The sequence below is a fragment of the Ambystoma mexicanum genome, chromosome 4q (assembly GCF_040938575.1).
Source record: "Ambystoma mexicanum isolate Mex_15411 chromosome 4q, UKY_AmexF1_1, whole genome shotgun sequence".
NCBI lineage: Eukaryota > Metazoa > Chordata > Amphibia > Caudata > Ambystomatidae > Ambystoma > Ambystoma mexicanum.
In genome coordinates this window covers 1,002,041,858-1,002,057,168 of record NC_090928.1, presented here as the reverse complement: position 1 = coordinate 1,002,057,168, position 15,311 = coordinate 1,002,041,858, and the positions used below count along the sequence as shown (strand labels likewise).

Genomic DNA, 15,311 nt, shown 5'->3' with positions numbered 1-15,311 from the left:
CCTGGGCGTGGATGTTTTGGTGCCTCCCGGGCTGAGCATGTGGATGAGCGGCTTGTGATCTGTTACCAGCTTGAACTTTGTGCCCCACACATACGTTCTAAAATGTTCGACTGCCCATGCGCATGCTAGCATTTCCTTTTCAATCGTTGAGTAATTCCGTTCCGCCTCTGATAGTGCCTTCGACGCGAAGGCCACCACATGTTCGGTGTCACCTCTCCTCTGCGTTAGCACTGCTCCTAATCCGTATGCACTGGCGTCGGTGGTAATGACCGTATCCCACTCTGGGTTAAAGGGTTGCAGACATGGAGCTTTCATGATGTGTTGCTTTATGGTGTCCATCGCCCTCTTCTGAGGTTCCCTTCAAGAAAATTCTGTCCCCTTTTTGAGTAGATCGCGTAGGGGTGACGTGGTTTCTGAAAACTTTGGTATAAATTTCGCGTAATATTCAGCCAATCCCAGAAAAGACCTCACCTCTTCTTTGGTGGCTGGTTCAGGAGCTTTGGTGATGGCTTGCATCAGATTTTCTTTCGGGCTGATCCCCTTTTCCGAAATTTTGTACCCCAGATATTCCACTTCTTTTACTCCAAACGAGCATTTCTCGTGACGTAAACGCACTCCTGCATCTTGTAGTTTGTTGAGAACCACTTTGAGGGTGGTATCATGCGTCTGCTTGTCCTTTGCATAAACCAATATGTCATCCTGAAAATATACTACATTTTCGACTTTCCTGAGTAGGACGTCCATCATGCGCTGAAAGGCCGACGCAGCCGACGACAACCCGAAAGGCATTTTAGTGAATTGAAACGTGCCAAAGGGCGTGATAAATGCGGTAAGTGGTTTCGACTCTTCATGGAGCTGTATCTGATGATATGCATTTCTCATATCAAGCTTTGAGAATATTTTGGCCTCTTTCATTAATAATATGAGTTCGTTTATGCTTGGGAGCGGGTAGTTGTCCGTGATGACTTCTAAATTTAGGCTGCGCAGGTCTATGCACACCCTTAATTCCTGTGAGTGGGGTTTCTTTATCAGGACGACTGGGCTCAGCCATTCGGACGCTTCAATCTCTTCTATCACTCCTTCCATCTTCATTTTGTCCAGCTGTTGCCTCAGGGTGTCCCTTGCTGTGGCCGGTACTGGTCTCACCCGGTGCTTGACAGGGACGGCATTTCTTTTGAGCACGATCTTGTGAATGAAACTTTTAATGTGCCCCGGCTCCTCCGAGAAAAGTGTTGGGTAATCGCTCTTGACAACAGATTCATTCCTCGTATGGACTGATAGGACTTGATCTTCTGTGCTGGGATCCAGTCTGATTTTTAACTTGTCTTGATCATCCCAGCCCAATACTGCAGGCCCTTCATGGCTGAAGTAGACTCTGGTGATGGTTTCCCTTCCTTTGAATTCGACTTTTCCGTTGATATACCCTAAAAGTTCGACTGAGGCCCCGCCAAACACCGTGGGCTTGTGTCGTGTGGTGAGCACTTCCACTTTCTCTTTACCCACCATGTCTTTATATGTCTGAAGGGGTAGGATGGTGAGGTCCGACCCGGAATCTGCCATAACCCGAGTCTCTCTTCCATCGATTCTGATGATGCAGTGAGGCTTCTCTCTCCTGGCTCGGGTGCTGTTCACCATTATGACCGTGGGTCTCCCCTCCTCATCTGACGAGGATTCCCTTTCCTTTGCGTGGTCTGTGGTGAGGCTCGCGGCCTTCTTGTTTCTCCATCGACACACTATCGAGAAGTGTCCTATGCGTTTGCAGATTGAACACTCCTTGTCTCTGGCTGGGCACTCTCTGTCATATGCCAGGTGTTTGGTGCTGGAGCACCTATGACACTTGAGGGGTTCTCTCTTGCTGTTTCTTGACTCTCTCGTGTCTAGTGTAGATTTTTCCTTTCTTGGACGGAATCCAACTGCTTGTATTTCAGTGGGGACTTGGGCCCCTGTAAACTCTTTCCTTCTCCCCGCGGTTTCCTGTACCGCTCTGGCAATTTCCACGGCTTTTTCTAACTGTAACTCTTTTTCGAGGATGAACTTATCCTGGACTTTGCGACTGTTGGTATGGACGATTAGCATGTCGCATATGCGGTTTTCCGCGTTGGTACCGAAGTTACACAGGGCTGCTAGTTCCCTTAACTTCGTGACGTAGTCATCGACGGGTTCGGACTGCTCCTGTTTCCGAGTGTAAAACCTTATTCTATGGAGTACAGTGTTCTCTTTGCTGGCGAACCTCTTAATGATTCTTCTAACGGCCTCCATGAACACATCGTCATTGACGTCATCTACTGGTATCGGGGTAAGGCCCTCGAAAATTCTTTGCCCTTCCACCCCTAAGGCGTTAAGTAACATGGCCCTGCGTCTCACTGCTGAGAATCCAGATCCACCCATTGCCTCCACGTAGGTCGTGAACAGGGGCTGCCATTGTGGCCAAGGAATGGCAGGCCTACCTGATGTCTGTAGAAAGGGTGGTGGCGGTGTGGCTCCCTGCATGTTTCTGCGCGGTTCTTGTGGTGATCCTCGTCGCCAATTTATGTTGTATAATGGTGCCTGAAGGAAGACAGGAGCCAGGCAGGTTTTTCACCAGGACTTTATTTCCAGCATGTCTGGATCACTGAAGCATAGATAATGTCCAGGATTAACTGGGCCAAACGTGGCCAACAGGGGTTTGGGTGCCGTGGCTTTAATCCGCGGCAAAACTCGTGAAATAACTCCCGTGCTCGGAGGAGCCGGGAAGACGCTGCTCTCCGCGTCCTCAGCTCGTCCCGTAATCGCGCGTAGCGCGCGGGGGCGGAGCTGATCGCGCAAGCGAGATCTCGCGAGAGCGGGGCTCTCGCGATACCTCTACACCTTGTCATCTTACACTGATACACCAGTAAATGACAGTGTTAAGGTGTAGCTGTTGCGTCTCATGTTTTTAAATGGAAAACATTCAAAGCATATACAGTTATACGTAAAGTGACCAGCAACTCTAAGGAAATGTTCCAACAAGGGGTAGTGAGTCACATATGGCAGACAATCATCTAGCCATGGAGAGATGCCAAAGTAATCCAACACATCCTTACATAATACTAATTTGTCCTTTAGTTTGATTTTATCATACCATTTTTAGCACGCATTTGTGTATGTGCTGCGCTTTCATTCATAAAAGAGACAAATATGCAGATGCCTAATCCGCCATTTTGTTTGCATCATTACCTGAATGAGTTGTTCAAGTTCCGTAGTGTTGACGCACGCATGCTCAGACACAAAGCTGTGCTTCTGAATCAAGATGGTGGTCCTCTGCGAGCTTTCATGCGGCTGCTCCAGTGCTTTGAAGACAGTGGCTCCGATGATGAGGTACAGCACCACCACCAGGAATATCGTGGACACCGTTTTCCATCTCATGACACTGGCTGCTATATCGCTGTCTTCGAAAGTCGACAGCACTATGGGCTTGGTGGAAAAGGAAAGCCTGGGCTTCGAGTTGTGAGTGGCAGATTTAGGATCCAGCAAGTCAGGTGCCGCCACTACGAAAAATTAAAAAGATAGAGGGTGTAAAAAACAAATATCCAAACAAGATTATTTTTCTCTTCTGTATTACATCCGGGAATCACACTTTCAAGCTATTTTAAAAATGTAAATACTTTTAGATATTTGCAACTAATATATACATTTGAAGAAAAAAAGGTTGAAATGGCTGCAGTCTCTTGTTAAAACATGACAATGCACGTGTTCCATTTAACACGTTCATATTTCGGGTCCTGACTAGAATGAAAAATATTAAATATATATTAAAAAAAAAGTTTTTAAGAACATCCACTATAAAATTGACTTTTCTATGTGGGAGCTTTTCGAAACAAAGAAGGAAAAAATAATATGAAAAGTATACTTTCATTGTAATAAAATTACTATGGCTCTATCAAATACTGAGGAGAGCTTGTAGTGCACGATTTTAGCAGCAAAACGTGCACCAAAACGACGGAATATTCTACGCCAGACAAGTGCAAGGAAAAGGAAATAGCAAGAACAAAATGCGTTAGCAGAAAACGATTGTTTGAGATATCTTTAATGCTATTCATTCTTAATTCGTTTTTGCTCTGAATATAGACATTACTCTCTGAGATGCCCCGTTTATTAACCAAACAGAGTGGCTGCCCATGGACAGCAGCCTTGTAGGAGATGCAGCAAAGTGGGAATGGACTATACAGATGCGGCCAGTCCATCGAGCATCCAGCAGGTAGAAGAACATGATGCTAGATGCGTGTGAAATGCATCTGGACCTAGTGCAGAGTCTTGCTCTGTGCTGTCTTGCAGAACCGTTTTCTCTGTTTGCGGTGTCAGCATGCAATCACCTGCAGGCTCAGGGTGTGCTGCAGGCTGCCTGGGTGCTGGCTGCACTTACAAAGGAAGGGTAGTGTGATTGATGGCTCCTCACTTCGTGCAAGCCCCTCACACATGACCACGAATGATGGACCAGCTTCACTGAAGTCACTCTGCACGGGAACACGAAGCCTGTCTTTAGCAGTCTTTGTTTGTACCCCTAAAAAGGAGCCATGCCAGGGAGTATGAATGTTTATATTCAGTTCCCCGCGAGCTTTGGAAAGTGCGAGAGGCGGAGGGGTTGGTTCGGTAAAGCTCCCTGTCAATTATCTGATGTATGTTTTGTAATGGGATCGTGCGCATACCGACACTTGGTAATGTCTTCTTTGCATGGGAAACCCACCTGTGAAAATGGGTAACGAAAACATCAATCACATGTGACACAAAAACTATTATAATGAAGTATAGACTTTGGGGTGGTGGCCAACAGAGACAAAAGGCAGACTTAGGTATGATGTGGCCAGCTTAAGGCCCACCAGTCATGACGCGCGCGGCTGGGTAGCACGCCATCATAAAGATCAAGACAGGGGAAGGGCAAATATACCATATTCATTTGATTTGGTATTTATTGAAAATGAAAAGTGTTTTAAAAGACTGGACAAATGGCATATTGATTGATTGAGAAGTGCCATTGTGGAGTGCTTTACACAGTCATACTGTACAGATATACATTAAACCTGCATTTGGTGGGGAAGGAGGTAGAAACAGTAAACGGAAACAGCATAAGACAGAAGACAGACTGTAAATACATCAGTGTCATTTCAGCATTTAGAGATATATGCAAATGCTGGTGGTTGGGTATCATTGGTGTGGGAAGTTGTGATAGTACTCTAAGAATCTGGTAATCAGTCTTTGGGTGAGAATGTTGTTCTCTCCCATGAAGGGTAGCACCACCCCCTGAAACTATGTAGTGCTGCTGACTTCCTCAGACAGGTCTTATGTAAAGTATCACATGACGAGGAGTCAACTTAGTATGTGCGACTAATGCAGCCATTGCTTACAGGGATCTGGGAGTGGTCCACAAGCTGGCTGAGGTGTAGGTAGGATTTATTAGCTGGTGGCACCACAGTGGTTCGAGGGCCAAGTGGGCGGGGGGGGGGTTCTCATGGCTTACGGTGCTCAGCCTAACAAGCAGAAGCTGGGAAATCCTGATTCCAAGTATCCTAGGAACACCAGCTCCTAATGAAAGAGACCATCATGCACTCTGTAGAGGCCTTTCAAGAAAAATGGTCATTACTATGGAAACCCTATTCGAAGATTTCAAATAAGCTGCATCACCTGGAAAGGGGACTGCCGAGAGCATTTTTAGTCATGACGATCCATGAATTATGGTGTTTATTGTATGCTAGAGAAAAGTGTTTGGGACAGAAAATAGTTTCTGTATTTTTATCTTTTTCTCTAGTATACAATTTGCCTTTATTCCCATTAGCATAACATGAATTGCTAATGGAAATGTTAGGGAATCTTATTGAGTCTAACTACTTTACTGAGAAATGTAAAGTAGATGGAGACCATAAGATTATTTTTTGTAGTTCTATTTTTTAAGTGTGAAAAGTGGTTCCTAAAGGAATCTTTTTTTGATGTTTTTCTATTTATTTTTTGTAGTAGTAGTAGAGGCCAGTAAGTAAGGTGGCGGAAGGAAATGAGGGAAGGGGCACCAAACACTGATATGGATGGGCAGGTGCATAGGGCAAGATGTTGGGCATGCATTAAATGTAAGTTAGGGGGCAGTGTTTCTCATGCTCTTTGATTGCAGCCTTGAAAGCACTTTGGAACTGGGCCCCTGCAGAGTGGTGTGTTGCAGTATATACAGAGTAGTCTTGTCTTTGAAAGATATGGATCAACAGGCTTTTTATGGCTTACAAGGTTGATGGTGGGATCTTCTACCCCATAGGAGTGGCCTGTGTGGTGGCAGTAGTGGTTGAGGAAGATGAGGTAGAGGAAAACAGCCTTCAGCTTCCTGAGAAAGGAACAGCCTTTCTGAGTGCATCCTGGCCGTTGGATTTGGTGTAACAACGCATGGAGGTGGTCCCATAGGAGTACTGCCCAGGTTGTCTGCGACTGAGTACAACGTTGCACTCAGTGCATTTAACCTTTGTAGCCTTAACCTTCGGTACATCCCCAATGGTTGTAAAAAACTGCCACACCCATGATTTTCTCTGGGTGCTGGAGGCTGGCCTTTCCTCTATCTCATCTTCCTGGTCCTCTTGTTTCTTTTCTGCATCATGGTGCTTTTTTCCCTTGTCCAGGCCCTCCAGCTGGAGGTGGTGGTTGTGTTGGTGGTGGTGGCTCCTGGGGAGGAGGGATGACCATGGCTGATGCCATGTTTGAAGTTACATAGCATTTGTGCTAATATTCTTCCAAGCATGTGTCTCTTCTGAATTGGAGATGGAAAATCATTAAGAATAGATGCAGGGGCTGTGCAAGGGTACATTGTAGCTTGAAACTTCCTAGATCAGCTGAAAATGCAGTTTCGAACTGTCTGCAAAACATGGAACCGTCCGTGAAGCGCCGACCCGTTCGTGAACACGTCATCATGCTGTGTGTTGCAGAAAGTTTATAGAAGTGTTAAAAATGTTGCTAGGAGGTGGAGAATGGCATGTTTATACTTTAAACTTTCTAGATTGGCTGAAAATGCTGATATATTGGGGTTAAGTATGATATTAGGAAGTTGTAGCACATTAGGGTGCACTGGTAAAAACCTATGAAATTCAGTGAAAACACATTGTTAAAGGAATTTATGGTTACAAGTAAAACCGAAACCCCCCAGAAATTCACCAGTTATCGTACGCTAAACAAACATAACTCACGCCACCACAGTGCAGTGTTAAGACTAACACCCAGGACATCAAAGATGACATCACAAATCCACTAATGATTGGTCTACACATGTTCCACCCTTGTGCACCCTTGGCAAGAAATTCAAAGTTGCCATTTTGGGATTATGGATGAAAATGTACTTGTACTCATCAGGGCATAACTATCCATGTTCCTTCCAGAGATTTTGTTTTAAAGAATCTATCAAACCTCTTTTATCTTGGTACAGAAATCAGAATCTCCAAGTTGGAGATGTGCTTCTTTTATGCAGACAACTGTTTTCGCAATTGTTGTTTTCACATCTATCCACTTCTTTCACAGGTATATCTGGATCATTACTTATCTTAGTGATGGTTTCTTTCCCTTATGCTCTAAATCGGCTCTACACTGTATTTTTTTATTTATTATGCTTTTTATGATGGTCCCCACCTTCTGTTTTTACCATTTTGTAGTCATTATGACGAGCACGAGCAGTAAAACTCCAGTTGAACTTTCATAAATTTGATGCAAAGTGTGGCTCACTAAAATATCAGGTATTTGTTGTACCAAAAACCAATTGATTTGGCACATCTGCTTTTTAATGTTTCTTTACATTATGAATTACAAACATCCTTGTTAGGCACTCCTCTAATGTTTTTTTCTTTTTCACTACATATATTTTCAAAGCTCACATTTTAATTTACTTGTGCACATATAAAAATAATGATAATGAACAGCATTGGAAGTGCTGTCTTAGGAATAGTGTTTGTTTGAACCTTAACAAACAGATAATAAGCCTCTAGAATGAAACATTGAGAGAAACAAACATGATCACATTAGAGTACAGCCTTAAGAGAGCCAGCGCAGCACAAAACACCTGTCATCCTGTGTCTAGACTCTTCATGCAAACCAATGTAAATAGCAAATGATGACCTATGTACTGCAAGTGAACAGGCGTCTTCTCTGCCAAAAGAAGTATATGTAATACAAAAAGGAGAATTTTAAACTATTTTGTTTGTCTGTTCTAATATGAAAATTAGGGTCCATGATTTTTGTTTGATAGCTTGCTTTTTAGACATGGTGGAGATAAGGCGTTTTTGATGAAACTTGATCTGGTCCATATTTGGTCCAAACCTTTGAATCATCTTTGTCCGTCAAGATGCATCCCACTGTAATTTGAATAACAAGTCTAGTGAACAAGTGACAGGTCTATTAGACTGATGGGCAACCCTCGTAGTTAATTCTGCAATTTTTATTTTCATAACTCCCAGAAATGTGTTAACTGGTGATATATTTGCCTCTTGCATTCATCTCAGAATTTATTGACGATTTTCACATTGCATTCTTACCTCAGATTGACCTCCTCATTGGGCAATATTGACTTTAGTATACTATTAATTGCATCCTGATCAGGGCTGTTATATTATTAAGGTTAGTCATAGTAATATCAATATATCCGAGGCATAACATAAACTTCAATTTGGTTGGAGAACTTTCATATAGTGCAGAGTGTAGAATGATGTCTGCATGTCATTGAGATATGTCGAGAAAGCAGATAACATACTTATATATCTTAGAAGGCGGTATGTAGAAATGCCCTAGAAACGAAATTCTGTGGGACATGACACAAGGTAGTCAAGGGGTGTTCCTGGGAGTCATACCACTGCTTTAGTTGTCAGGGTATGTGAAGATTGGTGCATGGGGACAGAGAGGAGAGTGGTACAGACAGAGATTAGGAGCTGGGCAGGGAGAAGGAATGTGAAGAGAACGAGTGGGACTCAGGTGGACGAGGGATGGAGACAGGGAGCTGGAACACATCCCAATGTGGTGGAGGGGCTGCGATGAAGAGAAAGTTATGGATGAGAATGTACAAACACAGCCATAGAGAGGGACAGTGGCATGAAGGAAGGTCAAGGAGACAGGGTGGGGAGAGGCTGTAGAATTTCTTTCTTAGCATCACTGACCACATCCAGGAAGAAGGCCTGGTGGAGTCTAATGGGATTGGGTGACAGTGATGCCTTTAAAGGGAAGTATAGCATTCCTGGGACCTAAAACATTCTTGGGAAATGATAGCTGGGGGCATAAAGGGTGTATTGGTGGGGATTCCTTTTATTGCGTTAGTTAACCTTGAGAAAGAATGAACCATGATGTGCCGCATGGCAGGCAATATTCAGTGCATTCGTGTACTAATGGAACATTAATTAACATTCATGTTATTCTGTTTTATTCTTCATTCTTGATTCCCAGCTGTTTGCCATCACTGCAGGGCAGTGGCAGCTGACAGCTGACAGAATAATAATGTTTACCTATATAATTATTTGTTATAATGCAACTTGAATACTTACATACAACATAATATATTTTCCAAGCATTGTTGTTCGAAAGGGTATTGAAGCAGAACATCAATCTGTTTCAATATCACCCACTATCAATCCTAAAATGGGTCCCTTGAGGACACATATAAAGTGTCCATCTTGGTAAATTAAAAGGAAACTTATTCATCATGTTCTTCAGTAGATGTTGTCGATCCGAAACCACAATACAACTGAATTCATTACAGAGAAAATCAGGAAGAGCTGGGTTAGTGGATTAGACAATCATATCAAACAGAGGATGCAATCTTCCAGGAGCTCCTGAATACATCACTTTAAATCACTTTTACAAAATGTCATGATTGTTGTATGACCATTTTGGACATTTGGGATTCATAATATATCGTTGTTTTAATTTACATGAAAACATTTCCCATGCACTGAAAATAAAAGTTTCTTATTGGTTCTTTTAAATGAAAAGCCTTTCAGGAATTTTTCATTGCACTATTGTTAAGGATAATATGATGCAGAGGCCGGAGTAGGTGAAAAGACCCATAGAAACAGGGCGTGATTAAACCCTTAAGCATTTTTACCCAGCCACACCTTTCCTCAGGGATCCCCGTCCACAGGCTTTGGCGACACCAACCCCTACTTCTTGAAAGGAAAGTCACACCATTCACTGCAACTCCTCCACGCAGGTGATCCGCTCTCCCTAAGAAGATGCATCAATGAGTCACTGTGACTTCGAAAATATGCCCCTTCACACAGGCCTGTTCATAAAAGGTATGGGTTTAGGTGTGCGCAATTAACATTGCACATTATTTATAAATTTGTATATGTAGACCATGGTATGTTGTGAATACTTCACTAAGTAAGACATCACAGATCTGTAACTGTGTGTGTGTGCGTGCGCACGTGTGTGTGTGTGGATGTGGGTGTATGTGCATTGCACAGTGAGTGCATTTGGCATTAGTATGGCAATACTAATAGGAACGCTTGATTTTACGTTTTCCCATTGATAAAACAATATTTTTATATACGTGAACCGTCTTAATTATCTGGTGGAATCTCATACCTAGTGAAGCAGTTTTGCGCACCGACTGCACAGTTTACACGAAACCCATTGGAAAAAAAACCATAAGCGTGATATGATATGATATGGCATTTATAACGCGCCTATACACAAGTGTTTCAAGGCGCGACGAGGCAAGGGAGAGGAAACAGAGGGAAGACAGAGACAATGATCCTACTAGGCCAGGTGTCATTCAGATCGCGCAAGTGCGTGCCAAAACCATATCTGACATCTTTCTGAATAAGCCCACAGTTTACAGAATGTGCATTGCCCTCAATTAACCTACTTGCACGCACTTCGGAAAATACGAACTTGACTCTAATAGCATTTTACCTGTGCCGAATGTACACATTCATGCATAATTCACACACATCATTTACACTTACTAAACTGAAAAACAGCTGCTGTGAGCCACATAGCCGTCCATCTTTCCGCAATCAATACAGATCCCACAAGCATTTTTTCACAACCACTGTCTCTGTGGTCATAGGCGCATGTAGGCAGGTTTAGGGGGCAGGAAGCAATGGCATAACAGTGAAGAGGAAGCCACAATAAAGACAACAGACGTCACTTGAAAAGAATGAATACAAGAAAACAGGGATCATGGGGTGAGGCCTATGTACAGAATAGGAGGACTGGCCCAACCACAAAACAAAAAAACACAGGGTTTCCCCGTTTCCACAAAAAATGTGGATGCACTCAGGGCACCAAATAAGTGATGTACCAAGCCTTTTTTGTGCATTCAAATCTTATAAATACGACACCTTTTGTCTTTCTGTGCGCAACATTTACAGTTAAGTTGAGAACAGAGTTCAATGCAAAGGGCAGGTGACTTGAGAGAAACCAGAACACAACTTCTGATTCTCATGTGCATGGATGGAATTGCAGCCCATGAAGGAGCTTCGGTCAGAAACAGCACACAGTGAGGTGAGTAAAGGGTTATTTCTGTTCAACTTCTGTGTTTTGTGTCTGTAAATGCTCATGGAGCAGATCATAATGTATGCATATTTATTTTCCCTGCATCTTAGGATAACTGCAGTAATAAGTTGGACAACGTTATTACAATTGGGAAGTATCCTTTTAAAAAATGGATGATGTTCTTTCAGTGAATGCATGCTTGTATTGCACAAAAGTATTTTTGAAGTTCATGTGCTTTGTGCATTTATCGTCAAGATGCATCTATGTGATGTTTGAAGCCAGACATCTTTGATAAACAACGATTTTGGTTATGGGTCCTGTTCATTTTGAAGTTAGTAATGTTCTGTTTGCATGTTCCATATTTTAAACTCTTGCTGATGCAAATTAGGTTTACTCTTACAATTTACTTTCCAATCTATTAAACCATTGTGTAAAATACTCCCACCTCAAAACCTTATCAGTGGCCACAACAAACCTATAATGTGAATATGGCCAGTGTTCGTGGCTTACACCCATGGCCAGTGTCCATAATCCATGGGGCAAGAGCTTCAGTCATGCTGCAGGCCTGAATAATCAAATCAGAGTAGACATGTGTCCTTGCCAGGAGCCAGGCCCACTGCCCAGGCACGAAAGTTATATCACTATTTTTTGTACCTACAGATTGACAATTGTGAAACAATAAAACAATAAGACACATGAGAGATTTTCAATAGTATGCTTTTGGGTCCTTGCCGATGCTCTTCTCACATGTTTGCTGCAAACTTGTGCAACACTTCGAACTGTAGCTGTGAGCAGAATCTGTTTCCCCATTTAAGCCTGTCCTGATTTCGAATGTTTTGGGACCCCCCTACAATTTTCCCCCCTCTTGAAAAAATCCCTTCAAACTTTGCACAAACATTCAAGGATGGTTCTGTATTTTTGTTGCTAGTTCATGCAGTTTTGTTGAAAGGTGCCAAAGTTATAAGCCGTCCAAAAACTGCTCTTCACCTACTCTGTAATGCACACATTTGCATGGATGTCCTTGAACATTTGTGTCAAGTTCGTGAACATCACAGCAATGTCCCCGAACATATGAGATGTTTGCGGACATCGAAGAAGAACAAATACCTGATTTTTTCCTTTTGTTGGACATATCTCATCCCATTCTAATCTCCCCTCACCTCCCTAGAGATTGTTTCATTTGATTGACAAGTGTAATGTTATGTTTTTGAATATGTGTTTACTGCAATGTTCATGTACTAAGGCACAGTTAGCAAATCAATACAACTTTATTCAGTGCAAAAGTCCATCAAATTTCATAAAAACAACAAGTTTGCAAATTCTTCATGGCATCCATTTCAAAAGTTTTGACGCACCTCATGTTTTTAATTGACTCGGGTGTGTACGTTGTCCTCACGTTAGGCATATCCATGATTGGCTGAGAGGCATTTGCAGACACTGAACCAGGAAGTTAGTCCACGGACTGGATGGAGATAACACTAATGATTTTTTCCCTAAATTCTGGTAGTTTTAAAAGAATCTACTGGATGGATTAACACCAAATTTGAAAAAGCACGCTTTTAGGACCAGACAGCTTCTCCTTGTGCGGGTTTGGTGCAAATCCATGTCTATCTGGATTTCAAAAGTTTTGGGACTCCTCCTACAACTTTCTCTCCTCTTGACAAAACTACACACACTTTGCACAGATTCAAAGTGGAGTCTATACATTTTTGGCAATGTTTCATGTGGATTCCTCACTACGCTGGCCACAGCTTTGAAGGTATCTGTGTATCTTAAATCACTCATGATTGGTGCATATTTTGTCAAACAACATCTCATTGGTTAAGATGGTGGAAACAGATTGAAATATAACATATTGTATTTTGTTGAATTCATGCTGCAAGCATTGCCAGTTGCTAAACGACAAAATATCCTGCCTCTAAAACCCCTCATCTCTTCTCCTATCTGTTAGCAATACATTACCAAATAGATGACACAAATGACACCAATTCTGCCAAAAAAGAAAATAATAGGTCATACGCATTAAAAAAAATGATAGTCAAATGCATGGCAAGTGAAAAGGGGAAGAAGGAGCTTACAAACACACAGAATTGTATGCCTCGTAGAAGAGAGACATGGAAAGAAGTGGGTAAACCTTTGAGTGGAAGGAGTAGATCCCCCATGGAAACGCAGCCTGGACAGGGACTGAAAAAGCTGAAAGGAACACATGAAACAGGCCAACACACTCCATAGAGCACACAGGAAGATGTGCGCATGGAATGGGAACAGCCATGGTTAACTTCAATCAAGTTAGAGAAGCCACACAAAGATTTTACAACCTATGCTAATAGCAGAGTAAGCTTCTAGAAAGATGGGAAATATTCAAATGATGAAACATGTCGCAGGAGGAAGACTACTTGTCAGAGAAATGGGTGAAGAAACCAAGGACATTTCTACAAACTCAGAAACTTCTGTAGGATTTTGATAAACGTCACAAGGCAAAGCATGGGATCAAGCAAAAGAGTGATGTAGAGGTAGAGAGGGAATTTGTAGCGACTTTTCAAGACATGAGTGCGACCAAGGCTTGGGAAAAGAAACCTCAACAGTGATCTGTCCACCTCCTTGGCAAGACGGCTCCTAAGAATTACCAGAATGTGTGATTCTCTGTTACAATACATTTGGGTGACGAGGTATATACAAACCCCGCCCATGTGTTAATTAGATGGCCAATGTCCAGATATGTTTCCAAATATTTCTACAATATTCCAAATATTGTAGAAATAGTATGACATATGGTAAATGCAGTAGTGTTTAGGAATATAAAGAATGTGATAAAGAGACATTGGCAAGTGATTGTGGAGGCAAACATACGTCATAAAAGGACCATAAAAAACAAATAAGATTCAAGGGAATTAACATAAGTTAAATAGACAAAAAAAATCAACTATGCAAAAGCAGATGAAGAGTACAAAGTTAAGCACTATGGAAATTAGTGGGTAGTCCTCAGGTGAAGACCTGCTTAATACTGAGAATGTAGATTTAATGCTGGTATCTGCACCCTAAGTTTGCAATACAACTTGGCAACTCAGAAACAATTAGTAGGTGAGCAGCTGCCACTCTTCCAGTTAGATAGTGGAAGGGAAGGAGGGTGTCAGAGAAAAAAACGGAATAAGAGAAACGGAACTGTACAGGGAAGCAGACTCTTCAGAGTACAAAAAGTGATACAATTGCAAAGTAGGTGTCATTGCTAAAGATCTGGACATAGCGCCCATGTGTGACCAAATTGTGTGGCATTGACAAGAGTGGCAGACAAATTAACACATAGAAGGAGTGAAAAGGACACATTGAAAATGGAAATGTTAGACTGGAATGAAGATAGCAAAATGGCGATAAAAGTAGAGGCAAAGTACACAGGGAGAACAAACGCTATGAAACTGCACTTGAGTACAAAACTCAAAGATTGTGAAAGAAAGCATCATGCAGCAACAAGAGCGCAGATTCTGGAGGAGAAACTGTGGCAAATGAATTAATTTTTGGTGCAGAATGTAGATGATTTCGAAAGGATAGAGTACTGGAGCAACTGTATGACACATACTTCTCGGTGGCAGAATTGGAGCATGGCACGGCTCTGAAGACAATGGCATAACAGATATATATGTTGAGAAAAACTACCGGTACAATGTAAAGAAGTCATTCTGGATCACTTAACAGAATTTGGCCATCCAGTGCCCTGGGCAAAGCTGGCACAAAGAACAATAATACCCACAAAAAATATTAGGAACATTAAAAATAACTATGCCTCATATACACCTATAGCCTTGACACCAAAGATAAGGAAAGTACTGGAAAAGAAATATCTGGGTATTGATGGTTTA

General features: G+C 42.2%; 1 protein-coding gene across 1 annotated transcript in view; it reads right to left on the bottom strand.

Moving 5' to 3' along the window:
* Positions 1 to 15,311, bottom strand: part of KCNK2 (potassium two pore domain channel subfamily K member 2) — an 845,778-nt gene that overhangs the window by 652,264 nt on the left and 178,203 nt on the right. Inside the window, exon 2 of the mRNA XM_069608568.1 lies at positions 3,196 to 3,506. Coding sequence (XP_069464669.1) covers positions 3,196 to 3,506 — 311 coding nt within the window. The remainder of the gene's footprint in view (positions 1 to 3,195; positions 3,507 to 15,311) is intronic.